The sequence below is a fragment of the Paramisgurnus dabryanus genome, chromosome 7 (assembly GCF_030506205.2).
Source record: "Paramisgurnus dabryanus chromosome 7, PD_genome_1.1, whole genome shotgun sequence".
NCBI lineage: Eukaryota > Metazoa > Chordata > Actinopteri > Cypriniformes > Cobitidae > Paramisgurnus > Paramisgurnus dabryanus.
This window is the reverse complement of record NC_133343.1, coordinates 27,817,909-27,837,966: the sequence shown is the minus strand read 5'-3', so window position 1 is coordinate 27,837,966 and position 20,058 is coordinate 27,817,909. Positions and strand designations below refer to the sequence as shown.

At 38.0% G+C, this 20,058-nt stretch overlaps 1 protein-coding gene across 3 annotated transcripts in view; it reads left to right on the top strand.

Annotated features, from left to right (window-relative positions):
* itpr1a (inositol 1,4,5-trisphosphate receptor, type 1a) overlaps nucleotides 1-14,539 on the top strand; it is a 54,009-nt gene extending 39,470 nt beyond the window's left edge. For 2 of the 3 annotated variants that reach the window (XM_073815213.1, XM_065272746.2), the window contains 18 exons: nucleotides 389-572; nucleotides 820-1,073; nucleotides 2,627-2,827; nucleotides 2,966-3,076; nucleotides 3,320-3,415; nucleotides 4,643-4,771; nucleotides 4,945-5,040; nucleotides 5,274-5,466; nucleotides 7,638-7,760; nucleotides 7,854-8,029; nucleotides 8,365-8,529; nucleotides 8,632-8,821; nucleotides 8,916-9,002; nucleotides 10,118-10,230; nucleotides 10,931-11,096; nucleotides 11,346-11,506; nucleotides 11,628-11,789; nucleotides 13,312-14,538. In XM_073815213.1, coding sequence (XP_073671314.1) covers nucleotides 389-572; nucleotides 820-1,073; nucleotides 2,627-2,827; nucleotides 2,966-3,076; nucleotides 3,320-3,415; nucleotides 4,643-4,771; nucleotides 4,945-5,040; nucleotides 5,274-5,466; nucleotides 7,638-7,760; nucleotides 7,854-8,029; nucleotides 8,365-8,529; nucleotides 8,632-8,821; nucleotides 8,916-9,002; nucleotides 10,118-10,230; nucleotides 10,931-11,096; nucleotides 11,346-11,506; nucleotides 11,628-11,789; nucleotides 13,312-13,398 — 2,694 coding nt within the window. In that variant the 3' untranslated portion in view covers nucleotides 13,399-14,538. Of the gene's footprint in view, nucleotides 1-388; nucleotides 573-819; nucleotides 1,074-2,626; nucleotides 2,828-2,965; nucleotides 3,077-3,319; nucleotides 3,416-4,642; nucleotides 4,772-4,944; nucleotides 5,041-5,273; nucleotides 5,467-7,637; nucleotides 7,761-7,853; nucleotides 8,030-8,364; nucleotides 8,530-8,631; nucleotides 8,822-8,915; nucleotides 9,003-10,117; nucleotides 10,231-10,930; nucleotides 11,097-11,345; nucleotides 11,507-11,627; nucleotides 11,790-13,311 lie in introns of all 3 variants that reach the window. The other variant, XM_065272745.2, reaches the window with a different exon arrangement.
* Nucleotides 14,540-20,058: the final 5,519 nt, after the last annotated feature.

Below are 20,058 nucleotides of genomic sequence, written 5' to 3'. Positions count from 1 at the left end.
AAAATTCTGTCATCATTTACTCTCATCTTGCTAAAAACAAGTATAAAATTATTTTTCAGATAAACACAAAGTAAGATATTTTAAGACATGTTTGTAACCAAACCGATCAAAGGCCCCATTGACTTCCATAGTATTCTTTTTCCTTACTATGGGGTCTCTGATCAATTTGGTTAGAAACATTCCTCAAAATATTTTCCTTTGTGTTCCTCAGAACAAAGAAATGTATACAGGTTGAAACAACAAAAGGGTAAATGATGACAGAATTTTCATTTTTGGGTGAACCATCCCTTTAATGTATAATTGTTCGTATTTGTTTGTCCTTACTGATAAAGTAAAATTAGTATTTTTATTGCATATATTTATATATTTGTATTTCATATCATTGCAGCATTCCTTCTTCAAACGTTTAACAGAGGACAAAAATTCAGAAAAGTTTTTTAGAGTTTTTTATGATCGAATGAAAGCAGCTCAGCTGGAGATTAAAGCCACAGTGACCGTCAACACCAGTGACTTGGGCAACAAGCGTCGTGATGATGACGCCCCAGACAAAGATACCCCACAACGCCGAAAAGGTCCATCTCCCCATACTTTATTGTCTCTTTTCTGATAATAACATCTATGATCATATGTGGGTCAGTGTTCCTGTGGCTCAGTTGACAGAGTCTTGTGCTAGCAGTGGTGAAAAAACTCATTTTGATGATTTTCATACATTAATAGATCTAGACACAAAAATAGGCACCCATATAGGATGTTATAAACTTGTCTGCAAGTCATATAAGACTATGATAAGAACTGTCGAAATGGTTTATTCCTCTTCAGGTAAAGACTCAGGTGTGGTGGTGACAGACGATGCTCGCGAGCAGCTGTTGGAGGCGTCTGCTGTGACCAAAAAGGCTTTTGGTTCATATCGACGAGATGCTGATCCTGAAGAGGCTTATGGCACTGCTGATGGAGACAAAGGGGGCGGGGATAAAGGAACAGAGCAAGGGGAGATGAGCCCTGTTATTCTTATCATGCAACCAATCTTGCGCTTCCTACAACTACTGTGTGAGAATCACAATCGAGATTTGCAGGTGTGTGTGTGGTCAGGTAACAAGTGTTTAAAGTGTAGGGACTTTTAGAAGGATCTCTTGATAGAAATGCAATATAATATACATAACTATATTATCAGTGGTGTGACCTTACAAAATGAACTGTATTGTTTTTGTTAATGTTTTTATCTACATACAACACAGGCATGTCCCAATACATGAAAGTCGCCCTTTTCACGCCACCATGTTTCTAACCCTAATGGACAAACTGCCTTAAGCCGCCTTTCCACTGCACACGACATACGGAAACGACAGTCGGAGTTCGCCCCCTAGTGGCAGTCGTAATGAAGTTTCAGTTTAATTGTATATGGGAGAGAAGCTCATTCCAGCGCAAGAGGCTTCATTCTAATATGTTTACCATGGTGAAATAAATAAATGAACGCAAATGAATGAAACAATAAACAGCTATGCATATATGACAAAGATTGCCAATATTTTTTGGAGAGAACATATGAAGACAAGATTAAAATAATAACGTACACAAATTAAATTAATAATGTATTACTTATCAGTAATCAAAAGGGTTTTTTAAGGATTCAAGTATTACTAATAAAGTTAAACCAAAAGGATTAATCGTTTTCACCTCACACACAGTTTGTGATTGGAATACAATGAAATACATAACTTCCGGTCGGCATATCGCATGAGGTTTAGTTGCACAAGTTCACATTTTTTTTACGAATCCAACGCTTAAAAAACATGCGATATTTACGCATCCGCAGATGGTCAGCACCTCACGCAACCCCTATGCGACTCTCCATAGGAAATGAATGACTTCCGGCTTATCGGCTGTCGTTTGTCATGTGCAGCGGAAAGGCGGCTTTAGAGCGAGTTTGGTCACTATGTTGTCTAAGACGATGACATGTTTGTCTTGTGGCCGCTACCGTAGTTTCCCTATGTGTTTCGAAAAAAGGAAGGGTGAGATGTGGACTGAGCCGTTGGTTGCAATTCACAATCTCACCGCTAGATGCCACTAGAATATACACAGTGGACCTTTAATTCGTTCTCCGCCATTGACGAATTATTTCGTCAGTTAAAAGAAAACATTTGCATGAAAAAACGTGTTACTGATGAGTTTTTATGGTAATTGTAATACTGCTATTATCCACTAGGTGGACTTACCCAATTTATAAAAAATTGAAGCAAAAAATATTTATTACATTTTCACTCTGTGTGATCTCTAACAAAATTCCTTCACAAAAATGCCATTATTTCAGCTTTTTCCTGAATAAGAATTTATAAGCAAAGAAAAAATACAGATTGGATGAAACGCCCCCACCCCCTCGTTTTGTTTGTTTGTTTGAAAGGATAGGGTCTGTTCTTTTATTTGATTTTTGTATGTTTATAAATTTTTAGAACAAATTTTCCTTGAAGGCATTTTGTGAAACTTTTGTGAACATCACACAAAATGCTGGCGGGCAACTTTAAAAAAAAAAAAGGTTGCGGGGAATGAGTTAAATTAAATGAAAAATATTTTTTGGGGGAGTCATAATACTGTATGTATGCATGCCAGTAACTTTGTTTCTTTCCTGCAGAGCTTCCTACGTTGTCAGAATAATAAAAACAACTATAACCTGGTGTGTGAGACCCTTCAGTTTTTGGATTGTATCTGTGGAAGCACAACAGGAGGTCTTGGGCTGTTAGGCCTTTATATCAACCAGCATAATGTGGCTCTTATTAATCAAACTGTAGAGAGTCTCACCGAATACTGTCAGGGACCCTGTCATGATAACCAGGCATGTAACTGAACATCATTACCATAATCATCCCATCTCTTTCTTTTCAACACATAACTTTTACTATAATCATCAACATACCCACTTCCCATACTGAATGCAATTTAAATGTAATTGTGTTTATGTGTCACTGTGCAGAATTGCATTGCCACTCATGAATCCAATGGGATAGACATCATTATTGCTTTGATTTTGAATGATATTAACCCACTGGGGAGGAAAAGAATGGACCTGGTCTTGGAACTAAAGGTACATGGCTTTCTCAAATAACAAATAAACTGCTGCTGTTTCAATGAAGATGTGATTAATGTGTGTCTTGTGTAACACACATTATTACAACCACATTCATCTAAAGTGAGAGCCAGATACAGAAATCTTTGAAATACATTTTTGATGCATTTTAGATGTGACATTGACCTAAATTGTTGCTTTAGTGTTTCTAAGGTCTTCATAAGCAGGTGTGTGTAACACATTATTTGTCTTTAACTTCAGAATAATGCATCTAAGCTGCTGCTGGCCATCATGGAGAGTCGTCATGATAGTGAGAACGCAGAAAGAATCCTGTACAACATGAGACCAAAAGAGCTGGTGAGACATCGGACCTAAAATTTCTGTCGCCATCAGTTAATCTTTTTGTTTTATTATGTTCATAATGTTTTGAAGCTATTTGATTTTGATTTAATGTGACTTGGACAACAAAACCAGTTAAAGGTCACATGGGTATATTTGTAGCAATAGTCAAAAATATTGTATGGGTCAAAATGATTGATTTTTATGCCAAAAATAATTAGGATATTAAGTAAAATAATTTTCCATTAATATATTTTCTATCGTAAATATATAAAAAAAATTATCATTAGCAATATGTGTTGCTAAGCTTTTCATTTGGACAACTTTAAAGGCAATTTTCTCGAAATTTTGATTTATTTATTTTTTGCACCCTCATATTTTCAAATAGTTTTTATCTCTACCAAATATTGTACTATCCTAACAAACCATACATCAATGAAATGCTTATCTATTCACCTTTTTGATGTTTTAATCTCAATTTCAAAAAAATATCTTAATTACCTTTATGGTTTAGTGGTCCAGGGTCACAAATAATAACAGAAATGTCCGTTTATTACAAGTTTATTCCATTTAACCATTTGCTTGAGGCTGTATTACGTCTGTTTTTCTTTTTTTTAAAGCTACATAGTCAAAAAACACTATAAATAATTTATGTTCTTTGTAATCATTTGTACAAATGCAATCTTAAAGGCGGGGTGCATGATCTCTGAAAGCCAATGTTGGCATTTGAAATCACCTAAACAAACACGTCCCTTCCCCAATAGAATCTGGACCTTTATTTGCGTACCCCACAGGTACGCAACCCAGGCAACGATGTCGGTTAGTAGACGCCTCTTACTGCTGATTGGCTACAAGTGTGTTTTGGTTCTCGGCCCGACTCGCTTTTCCAAAGTGTTTTTCGAAAATCATGCACTTTAAAGGGCCACTTTTAAATTGACAGTTTTAAAACAAAAACATTTTGTTTAAACATTTATTTGTTCGGATGAACACAAAGGAAGATATATTGAGGAATGTTTGTAACCACATCGTTCTGAGCCCCATTCACTTCCATACTATTCTTTTTCCCTACTATGGAAGTGAATGGGGCTCACAAACGGTTTGGTTACAAACATTCCTTAAAATATCTTCCTTCGTGTTCATCAGAGCTTATACATTTATACAGGTTTGTAGCAATATGAGAGTGGGTAAATAATGACAGAATTTTTGGGTGAACTATCCCTTTAAGTGTGTGTGTTCATATATTAGGTTGAAGTGATGAAAATGGCCTACCAGCAGGGGGAGACAGAGTTTGAGGATGACGAACAGGAGAATGGAGAAGACCACGCCGCCTCACCCCGCAATGTTGGACATAACATCTATATACTTGCACATCAAGTACGTACATGTCTACCTGTGTAAAAACGGACCGCATCATAGATATACCATACATATTTATTGTTTTAAAATCAAAATATCTATAATTACTACAGACAGAGTGACCCAAACTGTGACTTTAATTTTTTCGAATAACATTATTGTCATTATTTACCTGACCTTTGTCCTTAAAGCTGTCTCGTCACAATAAAGAGTTGCAAATACTACTGAAACCAAGTGGAGAGGACCAGGCCCTGGAGTATTACACAAAACATACAGCACAAATAGAGGTAACACAAAGAGACTTCATGTCACTCATTTGACAAATTCATGTCATTTCTTTATAATTTTAATGGTTTATTCGATTTGAATATATCAAAATACAACCAAGATTAGTCACTGAAAACTCATTATCCTAATTAAATAAATATATATACTATATAAAGGTTATTAGCTATCTAAGATGCATACAGTTTAACAACTTAAATCATGTTTAATGTCCCTGTATATGTCTACTGTATAGATAGTCCGTCAGGATCGCACTATGGAGCAGATTGTGTTTCCTGTACCAAACATTTGCTCATTTCTGACCAATGAGTCTAAGCTGCGTGTGTATTACGGCACAGAGAGAGACGAGCAGGGCAGCAAGATCAATGATTTCTTCCTGCACGCAGACGATCTCTTCAATGAGATGAGATGGCAGAAGAAACTGAGAGGTATGTGTGTAAGGTCTGCTTCATCTTCTTGGGGACTTAATGTTCTTGAAGGCTATCGTCTCACAGTTGCTAAGAAAAATATGTTAGAAAATTGCACAAGTCAGCACAAGATACTTTAGTAAATTTAGCAACTTCACTAATTGTCATTGCCGATGTATCTGCCGATATATCGGCAATGACAATTAGTGAAGTTACTAAATCAGTTCCTTAAGTTAGTTGTTACTTAAAGCCACACAGATGTAAAATCAGCTTCTGCCAGACAGTTAAATGACAAAATTATTGTTAACGTTTTAACATGACGTTGCATTGTGTACAAAAACACTCAGTAAAGTCTTTTTCAAACAGTAGACACCGTGAGCTGCCTGTTTTACAGCATGTTATAAACACCATAATAAAGATATAGAGATGCACTGATACTTTTGGATACTTTTTCCATTACCAATCTGATTTCTAACATGATTTCTGAGAATCTGCAAATCCTGATCTAATTCTAGTGCTGTATTTTGTATTTCTGATGAATTAGTAATTGCATATACAGTACTGTGCAAAAGACTTAGGCCACCACCACCAGACTTGTTGTTTTAGAAGTTTTAATGCCCATACATATTTATTTTTCAATCTATTTTATTAAGATACAAACAGAAAATACAGGAAATATGTAAAATAAAAATTCAGGACTAAATGTCTTCTTTAAGCATCGTCAGTGTTTAGTGTGACCTCTCTTGGCACTTTTAACATCTTGAGCGTTTTTGACCAGAATGAAGTAACAGAGAAATTTCTTAACCTCTTGAGCTCTGGCCACGCCCTAGGACCCACTGGTGGGTCCGCAGGGAGGTCATACAATTATTTTGTAAAAATCTATAAACTGTAAAGCACATATGGTCATATATGGTATTTTTTGAAAGAGTAGAACCTCTGCTTTATTGCAAGTCCCATGATATTTGCTTTAATTTTACATAAAAGAAAATAAATTCGTTCTTTCGCAACCCCCCTCCCCCTTCCGAAAATCATATGAATAATGTTCATATTTCATATTTATAGCACACAAACTCACCAAACATATACAAATCACACATCAAATGAAAACTCACTCTCAGGAATGTCACTGTGTACTTTATTTCACCGATCTTATACATTACAGTGACATAACCAATAATAATTTTCAAAAGAATCACGAAAACTGAAATGACTTATGTAAACAAGCAAAGTATGCATCATATTTCTGCGAGTCTAAAGCCTCCTTTCGATTAAAGCTAAATAACTTTTGCTTAGAAGATGCTATCAACAAAATTCTTTTTTCTCCTGTTTATTGCCACCTAGTGGAATCAAAAGAGATTGTCTTAAGCGACATAGACCAAACATGTCCTAAATTACAGATTCTTAAAAAAAATCTGAGTTTTTGTCAGTGTTTATCACAGTATTGAAAACAAATAAAATACAAAATATGCAATATTTTACCCATGTTTTAAAATTCAGAGAGTTTTCTGTCAAATGAGACCATTTGTATCAATTTATTTCAAAGTATGCGAGTAGGGCTCTCTTTTAAATTCTGGTATGCCTAATTCTGTAAAAAATTCAAAATATGATGCAGGGCTGAAGAGGTTAAAAATTTTAAATTAGGTTTTAATTTTATTAAGGTTTAAGAGATCCTGCAGCTGCCTGCTAGTGCTGAAGTGGAAGGGGAGTTTACCCTAAAAACTTGACACATCAGTTTACATTTTTATACAGTTTTTAATACTACATACATATTTCCTGTATTTTCTGGATGTATTCTATTAAAGAGACTGAATAAACAATTATATATGATCACTATAACATTGCAAAAACAGCAAATCTTATTCTGGCATTGTGGCCTAAGCCTTTTGCACAGGTCTGTACATGCGCAACCGATGCCCGATTCAGCAAAATGATCCAGATCGGCCCCAATACCGATCCCAGGTGCATCCCTAAAACAAGTATTAACTCTTTGGCATGAAATCTACTACTGATATATATTTTGTTGCCTTTATGGTTATAGATGTGATGTGAAGTGATAACTGGTTAGTTACTAGTCTATTGTTGTTTCCTGTATTAGCTTTTTGTGTAGTCTAAAAGTCCTAATAGTTTAATTTAAGGAAAAAATGACAATTTCTGACTTTACTTCAGTATGATCTCCATCTTTCCGTTTTTAGCCCAGCCAGTTCTGTACTGGTGTAGCAGGAACATGTCGTTCTGGAGTAATGTGTCATTTAACCTGGCTGTTCTCATTAACCTGTTGGTGGCGTTCTTTTACCCTCTGGATGCGATGAGCGATAGTGAGTTCCCCTCAAAATTCAGCACTTCTCACTACAATATCCCTGTATACTACAGTATATACTTAAACATTCCTCACCTGTGGTGTGTTTCAGGTCCACTGGATCCCTCTCTTTCTCTGTTGCTGTGGGTGTGTTTGTTGGGTTCACTTGGTTTCGTGTTGATGTCACCGAGGCCAAACGCAGTGAGAGTTCTGGTCATCTCCACTGTTTTGCAGCTCGGCTTCTCAGTTGGGCTGCAGCATATGCTCACACTCCTGGGAGCTTTTAATGTAGGAATACACGCATGTTTATGCTAATACAGTTCAAATGTTTAAGGTTGCTTACTTATTCATTTTTCACATTTTTTTCACATTTTAGTATAATAGTAAAATTATTAGAACTATGAAAGGACAAAAATGTAACTAATGGGCTAAAAAATGTATATATTAGTAGACACATTAAATCAAATGAATATGTTGGCAAAATATTCATAAAAATTTTACAGTCAGGGTCACATATTTTTGAAAGGTAGTGTATGTTTTAAAAACAAGTATTTTAGAGATGCATGTTACACGCATTGTGTCATTCTTTCATGACTCTTAGTCCCTGTTTTGCTTCTGTGCAGGTGTGTAATAAGATAGTGTTCATGCTGAGCTTTGTGGGTAACCGTGGGACGTTCACCCGTGGTTACCGGGTGATGGTGATGGACCGAGAGTTTCTATTTCATCTGCTGTATCTTCTCATCTGCACTCTAGGCCTTTTTGGACACGTCTTCTTTTACAGTCTTCTGGTCCGTCTGAACAATTTAACAATGCTACATTAATGTATGTCTAAACAGAACATACAGATGTCTATACTGGTTACTAACATTTAAATGTGTGTTTGTGTGTAGTTGTTTGACCTTGTGAACAGGGAAGAAACTCTGTTGAACGTAATCAAGAGTGTTACACGAAATGGCCGGTCCATCGTGCTGACAGCTGTCCTGGGTCTGATCCTGGTCTACCTTTTCTCTATAGTGGGATATATGTTCTTTAAAGATGACTTTATCCTGGAAGTAAACCGTATTTACAACAATACTCTGGGTAATACACACATACATACATACATATTTACACACAGACCAAAGCAAAACAAAGTAATGTTTATGATTTTATGTTGTGTTTGTATGTATGGTAGAGGAGGGAGTTAATCTGGCTTCGAGTTTCCTGTCTGAAGGGGTCTGCAGTGCGAATAATGAGTCCTGTCTTTCTGTGGATGCTGAGGGTATGAATATAAATGAGGAGCTCAGATGCAAAAACTGCTAAATGCCACCATATTATATGTTCATCAAATACCTTTGCTTCAAATCTGGCCTCAGGCAATTTGCAAATAAAGTTTGTTGGCAGAATTCGCTAAACGATTTGTCAGCAAAGTCCTCTCAATGCACTAGAGATGAAGTGAATCACATTCAAACTTGTGTCCCTTGTGAGTAATTGGACCTGAATACAACATGAATGTTGCAGCCACATGGATCATAGCATCCCTTATGTGTGGTTCAGTATCTACATTTTTACATCATTCAACTTTCATCATTTGCAATGGTTCCTGTTGCATCTTTAGTGATTTTGTACCAGTTTACTGTCTTGGAAATTTTTTTATTTTTTCCTAAAAAAGCTTGCATGCACTTAGAGGGTTTTGTAGCGAAAGACAAACAAACAAATTGTAAAAGGGCCATGGAATGAAAATCTGACTTTTTCCATGTTTAAGTGCTATGATTGGGTCCCCAGTGCTTCTATCAACCTAGAAAATGTGAAAAAGATCAACCCAGTAACTTAGTTTTGGTAAACTATTCTTTACAAGCACATGAAAAAATAGGTCGTTGAAATTTGTCTTTCAGTGTTTGCACTTCATTTGCATTTTAAAGGACACACCCAAAACAGCACATTTTTGTTTACACCTTCAAAGTGGCAATTTTAACATGCTATAATAAATAATGTATATGGTATTTTGAGCTAAAACTTCACATATTTGCTCTGGGGACACCAAAGATTTATTTGACATCTTAAAAAGTCTTGTGACATGGCCTCTTTAAACACTAACGAAATGACTTAAAGTGACATTTGTGAAAACAAGGCATTTCATTTGCGGACTATTAACCTTTTTATTGCCATCAAAGTGAAATTACTGAACCTAAACAAAAAGAGCTTGATTAAAAAATGCTTTTAAGAAAACATGTCAGACGCGCATAGAGGGTGTTGCATTTGAACTATAATAATATTAACCCTTTATAGTGATCTGTACACTTACTATACAGTCCTATACGTGTTACATAAATTAGTAGAAGGTACAATAAGTAATTTATTCATTAAATCTATAACAATGTGTCTTTGTGTGTTTAGATGATGTGGAGCGAGCTTGTGATTCTCTGTGGATGTGTATGATAACTGTATTAAGTCATGGTCTCAGGAGCGGTGGTGGAGTTGGAGATGTTCTGCGTAAGCCCTCCAAAGAGGTACCGACACATCTGCTTTTATCATTTAAAGCTAGATTAGTGATGTTTGCCAGTTTGACTGTTAGTTTCAAATTTCTAACGAAAAGGGGGGTTTCCCAGACAAAGCTTATCCTAGTCCCACACTTAAATGCATGTTTGAGCTGCCTCAATTTAAAAAACAGCTTACACTGACATATCTAAACATTATATCAGTGCCATTGTTTTGTCTCAAGATGCACATCAATGTTGTTTTTTGTAAGGTACGTAAAAACTACTTAATATAACTAAGGCCTAGTCCTGGTTTAATCTAAGCCCTGTACAGGAAACTGCACCTCAAAGTATTAAAGCATGATTTGCTTTGATGAGATTATTTATTGATAAAGAAGATATATGACTTTTCTAAGCAAATTGACAGACGTTGGTCATATCTAGGTACCACAATATCATTTTACATTTACACATCTGGCAGATTTTTATATCATAAGCAACGTAGAGAGCATTCAAGCTATACATTTAGTCAGTATGTGTCTTCCTTGGGATGCTAAGCAATGCTCTACCAAGTGAGCTACATGAAGATATAAACTAAGGGGTTGGTGTCTTTTGACTTGGGGGTCCATTCAGCCTAGCAACCCCCTAGTAACCACCCAAAACACCCTAACATTGTATCATTGATTTAAGCATTATAAATAGCAACCTTACAAAAGCCAACGTATCTGTGCAGGAGCGTCTGTTTGCCGCACGTGTCGTGTATGACCTGCTGTTCTTCTTCTTGGTGATCATCATCGTGTTGAATCTGATCTTTGGTGTCATCATTGACACGTTCGCTGACCTCAGAAGTGAAAAGCAGAGGAAGGAAGAGATCCTGAAGACCACATGCTTTATCTGCGGTGAGAAGTCTATACTGGCAACTTGCTTTCTTAATTTGCCAAAAAGGTTTAACACATCTACTGCTTTTATTCAGAGTGACTTACATTTGATCAGTTCACTGTGTTCTCTGGAGAAAAAAACCATGGGAACACAGGGAATTCATATTGGCACCAAAAGATTTTTATATGTGCTTATATATATACCTTTATATGTGCTTATGCATCAGAACTATACAGTATATTTTCAGTCACTCGTTGCTGTTTCTGCAGGTCTGGAGAGAGATAAATTTGATAACAAAACAGTGACATTTGAGGAGCACATTAAGGAAGAGCACAACCTGTGGCACTACCTGTTTTTCATTGTTCTGGTGAGGGTTAAGGACTCCACTGAATACACAGGCCCTGAGAGCTATGTTGCTCAGATGATCAAGGTGAGAACATCCACAGCAAGGGCTTTTAACTTTAGATTTAGGTTTATTAAAAGTGTTTTTGCAACAAATTTTGTATGCTTTTTGGCCGTTTGTTCACCTGAAAAATTTTACCCCTTCAAAGGAGCATAACCTGGACTGGTTTCCACGTATGAGAGCCATGTCATTGGTCAGCAGTGATGGCGAAGGTGAACAGAATGAACTGCGCAGTCTGCAGGAGAAACTGGAGTCGACGATGAGACTGGTCTCCAATCTGACCAATCAGCTCACGGAGCTCAAAGAACAGGTGTTTGTTTATTCATGTGTTATTGAGTGACAGAACAAGAGCATAAGAAGACAGTACTGGTTTGACTTGTTCTGAAAAAGCATATAAGACAACTGACTAACCCTGCCCGAGTATGTTGCCCTTTCGGTTAAAAAAATGCATTTTCATGCATTTTTGACATTTTAAACAAATGATGAAGTGAATGTTTGAAAGTATAGAGGTGGGATTTAAAGAAACTTACCGTGGCAAGGTTTTACTAAAGCAAGGACTAAGCCTTAGTTATAGGGGTGGCGTCAAACTATGGCTCTAGTGGTGCACGTGTCACTGATATACACGCAAGTTTTGTTTTAGCTTGCTTAGAGGTTCAGAAAACTTTACATTAGCATTATGTGCAAGAAGTGCTTGCTTTATTTGCCGACGCAGTCCCTTGCGTGCCTCGAGAGACCTTATGCGACACATCAATGGAACTGGCATATTTTAGGATCCGTCACTGAAAGTAATTATGTTGGCTTGACAAATTAACCTACCAACCGATTAACAAAGCCTATATCTCTGCATCAGGACATCATAGAGACATGGGGGTTGGGTCATGTTCACTGACCCAATCATGTTAGCTAAATCATGCTGCCTTCATGCTAAATCATGTTAAATTATGCTAGCTTTATTCTAAAACATCCTTACAGCCAGCTAGGCTACTAAACCAGACTTCCTTAAAAAAATCTAACTTCTGTTAAACTGTTTCAATTGTTCAGGCCAGGCTTTGTCAAGCCAACATAAAGTTTGTATATACTTACTTACGCATACTTTCCTAAATCATTGTATTTTTGAAATTGATTTGTTTAAATATACTTTTTTTGTTTATAATCTACAATATTTTTTGAAGAAAAAATGAGTGATGTTTCTAATTTTTGTTACTGTAAGACAGGCAATGTTTTTTTTTCTTTTTTTGGGAAATGTATGGCACTTTGAGAAAAAAACCCGGCTCTATGAATCAGAATCTGTGAATCTTTTCTGTAGGTCTTCCTTGTGATTGGTAGAGCTACGCTTAAGCTCATGGTTCTAAGGTACACGCACAATGTAAAGATTTCTGAAAGTAGCATCAATAAATCTGTTATAGATTCAATCGAGTTCTTAGTGTATTTATACATTAATGCAGATTTATGGTATGGTCTTAAAACCACACTGAAACTCTGCGTGTGGTTATATCTTATATAAGGGATAATGTAACTTTTATAAAACAGTTCCAATCCTTGATTCTGATTGGTCAATAGGTGTGCTTTATTCACGATAAAACACAGCTATGACGCTTCACCCAACGGTTCTGTTTAACACTGCGCCCTTAGCAACCATACGTTTCGGTTTGTTGTAGTAAACTTTTCTATCTAGTCAAGTGTATTTAGACAGTTCGAGTGTGTTTTAGTCTGGGAACTGTGTGAAACTGAGAATTAATGTTGTATTTTTAAGCAACATGGTATTCAAAAACGATTTATTTGCCAAATGGCAGTTTTTTTTCCTTAAAAAACTCATTTGTGTTGCTCTCTAGATGACTGAACAGAGGAAACACAAGCAGCGGATTGGTCTGCTGGGAAACCCGGCCCACCTTAACATCAATCCACAACAGCCAGCATGAAGGACGGGCCCATAAGGACAGTCTGACAGGAGAGCACCAAGCATGTGTGTGTCCATTTACATTGCAAGCTGATACCATCACAGCCCTAAAAATGGGGTGCTTGCTTGTATCATCTTAGCTTGTCATGAGGCACACAGCAGAAAGTGTAACACCAATGTGCTCTGATGCAGGGCTCCAGACTAACTTTTTTACTAGGAGCACAGTGGCCCCCAACTGAAAATTTTAGGGGCGCAACCAAAATATTTAGGGGCACACACCGTAAATCAGCATGCTAACCAAATTATCACATTTCTACAAATTTCCACTGTATAACTAATACGTACTTTGATGATAGATGCAGAAAGTACAATGTGCTGTTTCAAATTGTCACATCAGAAAAAAAGGTCAAATTTACTGGTCGCACATGTGCGACTGAATGTAAAATTCAGTGGCACACTCTCAAATTTTGGTGGCAAAATGCCACCATTTGGTGGCAGTCTGGAGCCCTGTGATGATGTTGACTTTGGCCAGTAACCATCTGTCTGTTTGACCAATGGCAGACAGAGCGCGTTCTGTTTGGAAAGAAAATTACACTTTACCTTTTTTTGCATCAGTTTGGACTGTCACTTAAAGACAATTGAGCCTCTTTTCTGTTTGGGGTGCTATATGCGACTCTGCCTGTGAAAACCAAGCTAAAGTCATTTTTTGGGTGATTTACTGTTTTCTACATAAAATCATCCTATATAAAGGATATTCTGTGAAAAGATAACTTTGATATATCTAATATTGATCTTGAAATCAGCAAATAATTTTGATTATGAGTCTTCAGTCTGGATCTCTCAGACAGGGTGACATATTAATTAGATTTTAAGGCACTGACATATCACTTTAAGATAACATTGCACTGTGTACGAGTATTGTAGGATATCTTCACGTGAGCATACTTCTGAAGGTTTGTCAAAAATATCCTTGTAATTCACATTCCTATCATAATGGACTTTTTGAGGATTTTATATCGTGTGAAATTTATATATTTTTGTGTGTATATTTATTTTCATATGCAGATGTCTTTATTTCAAGACTTTCTATTATTGGCATCAATGCAGAATAACATGTTGGCCGTGTCAAGCCAACATAATAATAAAACCTACCTACACATAAAAAAGGTTGATGTTTATATGTTATTTAACTTTATTACACGGCTCTCTGGAATGCTTGATTCTGATTGGTCAGTTGAGACATTTGCAGGTTCGTTCTTTTCGAATAATAACCGCTCCAAAATAATAACGCATAGCCGGTACTACTTTTACGAGTAAGATCGCTCCGCGGCAATAAAGATTACTGTTTGTTTGGCGCCATCTTGTGACAAACACTGGACAACCACGACAAGACACAGAGAGCTTACTGAGACTGAACTTGACAAAATAGAGCATGACAGCTAAAAAGCCAACACACAAAAAAATACAGAATGGGCATTAAAACTTCTCAAAGACTGGCTAAAAGAGAAAAAAATGGAGACAGACAAGTATGAAGCAGAGGATCTTAATAAGGTATTACGATCATTTTATGCATCTGTGCAAAGTTTCGCGGAAGGATAAAAATTTTAATTTAAAACAAATATGCCAATAAAATGTTTAAAATTCATATTCATGTCCAGTTTTTTTTCTTATGTGACAAGTAGCCGTGTAATAAGCGGTGTTGTATCTTACATTCAAGAACAGAGACGTCATTTCGTTTATAACTTATCTTTATATAAGTAAGAGCAACACAACACAGACCCGCACAGCTCGTGCAGTCTTTTACATACACACTGTATACTTCTTTCCTAGTGCATGACATACTCATACATACACCACCACTGACCTCTACTGGTCATTCTTAGTTATAACACCTAACATATAACATCCTTCCCCCCTTAACATGAAAACAACCACTGAAATAATTTCCAACATATAAATATATAGAAATGTATTATAAACAACATTAACATAACTTTATGACACAGCTCAACACCTTATGTTGAAACGTTTTCATGTGTTCATCTGTTTTTGTGTTATGATTTCACAAAGTCTTTGAGATATTCCGGTGCTTTTCTTTCTCTTACTGAACGTCTTACACATCCCGTTTGTGAACTCACAGGCTGCTTTGTCTGTCCAGTATCAACCAACTCTGGTATCGTAACTATTGGTTCTGGGTCTATGGCATCAGAATGTACAGTTTCTACCAGCTCTTGCGGTTGAACCAGAATATCAGCTTGGGAAACAATTTCAGAACTTGAAACCTCTTCCTGTTGCCGACTGAACAACTGGTCGACATGACGACGTACCACTTGAGAATTTTCCAAACTCACTCTGTATGATACAGGTCCTGTGATCTCTGTAATTTCTCCCTGCACCCATTTTGGTCCATAACCAAAATTCCTGGTATACACGGCGTCTCCCACTTCAAAACATCTGGACTTAGCATGTTTATCATGATGCTCTTTCTGACTCTGTTGTTTTGTTTCAATTTTGTTGTTGAGATCAGGATGTATTCTGTCGAGTGTGCATCTCAACTTTCTGCCCATCATCAATTCTGCAGGTGATAAACCTGTTGTAGACTGAGGTGTTATTCGATAACTGAACAAGGCCCGATGTAACTTGGTCTCAATGGTTTCCCCTGAGCATTTTTTTAAAAGGTCCTTCAGAGTCTGTACAGCTCGCTCAGCCAAGCCATTTGATGACGGATGATACGGAGCAGCAGTCACATGTGTTATTCCGTTCCTGGACATGAATTCTTTACATGCCTCACTCATGAAACACTGAGCATTGTCTGACACCATGACTTCAGGAATGCCGTGCACACTGAAACTATTCCTCAGACACTCGAGAGTGACAGCTGTCGTTGCTGAATTCAGGGGGTATGCATCTATCCACTTAGAATGTGCATCTATTAAGATGAGAAACATTTTACCCATAAAGGGGCCAGCATAATCCATATGCACCCGTCTCCAGGGTTTCCTAGGCCACTCCCACGGATGAAGTGGTGCACATACAGGAGCTTTTCTCTGTTCCTGGCATATTTTGCAGCTTCGGACTTTAGATTCTATGTCCGCATCCAGGTTAGGCCACCACAGGTAGCTCCTCGCCAGGCCCTTCATCCTCGACATCCCTGGATGACACTGATGTAGTTGGTCTAACATCACTGCACGTCCTTTCTCAGGAATGATAAGGCGTGCTCCCCACAGTACACACCCATCTTGCACACTAAGCTCCTGCTGTCTTTTCTTATAAGGTGCAAAATCAGGTAAATCACTGTGATCAGGCCACCCTTTCAAAACATACTCACGAACTCTAGACAGTACAGGATCTCTGGCAGTCCAATACTTGATATTTTCTGATGTCGTGATTGAGCTCACCTCTTTTTCCAGCATGAAAACTTGCTCCTGCTTACTCAGTTTCTCATGGTTTTCTGGAAGGGGAAATCGGCTGAGAGCATCCGCATTTCCGTTGTCTTTTCCAGCTCTGTATGTAATCACATATTCATAAGCACCTAACAGCACGGCCCATCTCATTATGCGTTGCGAAGCCATTTGTGGCACCGATCTGAGCTCATTTAAGAGACTGATTAGAGGCTTATGATCTGTACAAATTACAAATTTGTGTCCATACAAGTACTTATGGAACCTTTTTACTCCAAACACTACAGCAAGTCCCTCTTTATCGAGCTGCGAGTAGTTTTTTTCAGCCTTTGAAAGTGTTCGTGAAACAAACCCTATGGGTCGTTCTGTTCCATCTGGCATCCGGTGTGCCAACACCGCTCCTATTCCAAACGGTGAAGCGTCACAGGCAAGTATCAGTTCTTTTTGTGCATCAAAGTGTACCAGAACTTGATTTGACTGCAGTAACTCTTTAGATTGCTGAAAAGCTGTCTCTTGTTCCGCTTTCCAACACCAGGGGACATCTTTCTTTAACAGTTGGTGCAGAGGTGCTAAAAGTGTTGAGAGATTTGGCAGAAAACGGTTATAATAATTCAACAGTCCCAGGTAAGCTTTAAGCTCTGTTACTGAAGTTGGTGTTGGTGCCTCTTTAACTGCCTGAACTTTTTCAGGGACAGGATGAATCCCTGTGGCATCCACTCTATGTCCAAGAAATGTGACTTCCTTTTCCATAAAGTTGCACTTTCCCCGTTTTAACCTCAGACCGGCCTCCTCCAGCCGATACAACACTTGGTCTAGCGTCCTCAAATGCTCCAAATCGTCCTTCCCAGTAAGCAAAATATCGTCCAGGTATACCACAACTTTAGGAATGTCTTTTAGTATGGCTTCCATGGTCCTCTGGAAGATTGCTGGGCTTGAGCTGACACCAAAAGGTAATCTGGTGTAGGTAAACAGACCTTTGTGAGTATTTACTGTCACATACTGTTTTGACTCTTCATCCAAAACAATTTGCTGATATGCATGACTCATATCTAATTTGCTAAATTTGTCTCCTCCCGACAAAACTGCAAACATATCCTCCACTCTTGGAATGGGATACTGTTCCAGTGAAGACTCTCTGTTTATGGTCACTTTATAATCTCCACACAATCTCACTGAACCATCTGGTTTTAATACTGGCACTACTGGAGCTGCCCAGTCTGAAAATTTCACAGGCACTATTATGTTTTCCTTTATTAGGCGATCCAACTCGACTTCAACCTTTTCTTTCATTGCAAACGGCAACGACCTTGGCTTGAAAAAACGGGGTTTTGCCTCACTGGAAACATGAATCTTTGCCTTGGTTCCTTTTAGTGTTCCCAGTTCCTCTTTGAAAACTGTTTCATGTGCCTTCAGAATGTCTTGTAACCTCTCAGAACTATTTTCTATTTGGTTGATGTTCTCCCAGCTGAGTTTTAACTCTGTGAGCCATGCGCGTCCCAGCAGATTCGGTCCTGCTCCAGCCACCACGATTGCCGTTAGTTCTTTGGTAATACCTTTGTATTTTACTTTGACTTTTGTGGTACCCAGAATGTTCACTGGCTGTCCTGTGTAAGTTTTGAGGTTGACCTTGCTTATAATCAGAGGTAGTTTCTTTTTAGCATTCAATTTGGCATGTTCTGCTTGTGATAAAACTGTCACACTGCAACCTGTGTCAATCTCAAATTTCACTAAGCATTCATTTACGGACAACATTTGTGTTATAGGGGATACATGGGGTATATCTGACTCCATACTGTACATGGTGAATACTTCCTCTCCAGGCTCCTCTTCTTCTTGGTCTTGGAGATAATTTGCTCTTTTTTGCAATTTTCCTCTCCCCCATTTTGAATTTTTCTTACCCTTATCAACTTTAGAGTCACGAATTTTCATCCTACACACTCTTTTCAAATGTCCGATCTTGCCACAATTGTAACATTTTTCCCTTGCAAACTTACATTCCTTTGGTCCGTGGTTATTTCCACCACAACGGTAGCATGTTCCTGTACCACCTGACGTGCACTTTTCTCTTGCATCCATCTTGAAAACAGTGGTACTGTGCACGTGTCCTCTCTCTCTGTTCAAATCCGCCATATCCTTATTAGCCGCTTCAATAGCCTGTGCTTTTCGCAAAGCCGTCTCAAACGTCAGACCATCCTCCGCTAACAATCTCCGCTGTATGCTATCATCATTGACTCCGCACACTAACCGGTCTCTCAGCATGACAGTGAGCGTGTCGCCAAAGTTACAGTCCTGTGCTAGCTTCCTAAGCTCAGCCACATAATCCGCTATACTTTCATCCAAGCGCCTGTTCCGTGAATTAAATTTCCATCTCTGGACTATTTCACTAGGTCTCGGATTAAAGTGCTTAGTCAATAAACTCACCAGTTCATCATACGTCTTTGATCCTGGTTTCTCAGGACTCAGCAGATTCCTCATGATCGTGTATGTCTGTGCTCCGACACAACTCAGCAATATGGCACGTTTTTTTCCTGGATCTTCCACATCATTTGCCACGAAGAAATGATTCAAAATCTCACAATATTCCTCCCACGACTGCGACTTACTATCAAACTGGGCCACGGCTCCCACCATGCCAGCCATTTTATCGTCCAGTCCTCTCACGTGGTAGCCGACAGCTAACAGCAAATATGGGGTTCCACTCCAAAATCCTGCCAATTCTCACACAGGAACGAATGACAGTCCCAACTTCATCCTCGTCGCCATATGTTGTATCTTACATTCAAGAACAGAGACGTCATTTCGTTTATAACTTATCTTTATATAAGTAAGAGCAACACAACACAGACCCGCACAGCTCGTGCAGTCTTTTACATACACACTGTATACTTCTTTCCTAGTGCATGACATACTCATACATACACCACCACTGACCTCTACTGGTCATTCTTAGTTATAACACCTAACATATAACAAGCGGGATAATGTAGAGTCAGCCGGTAGTTATCGGGAAATAAGCCCCTTCAGTGTGATACAAGACCCTCCGCTTCGCGTCGGGTCCCGATCACACTGTCGGGGCTTATTACACGTCTCGTTAGATTGCTTGATTCTGACTGGCCAATCGCGCCATTTTATAGATTTATTTCCAGTCAGATAACGACCGCTCTAGCGACACACTGTAACCCGGATGCTGCAAATCATTTTGACAGGTAAAGTTAAATATTACCCAAAAATGAAATATAATTATGTCTTTTAATAACATGAATGACATATTTACAAATAAT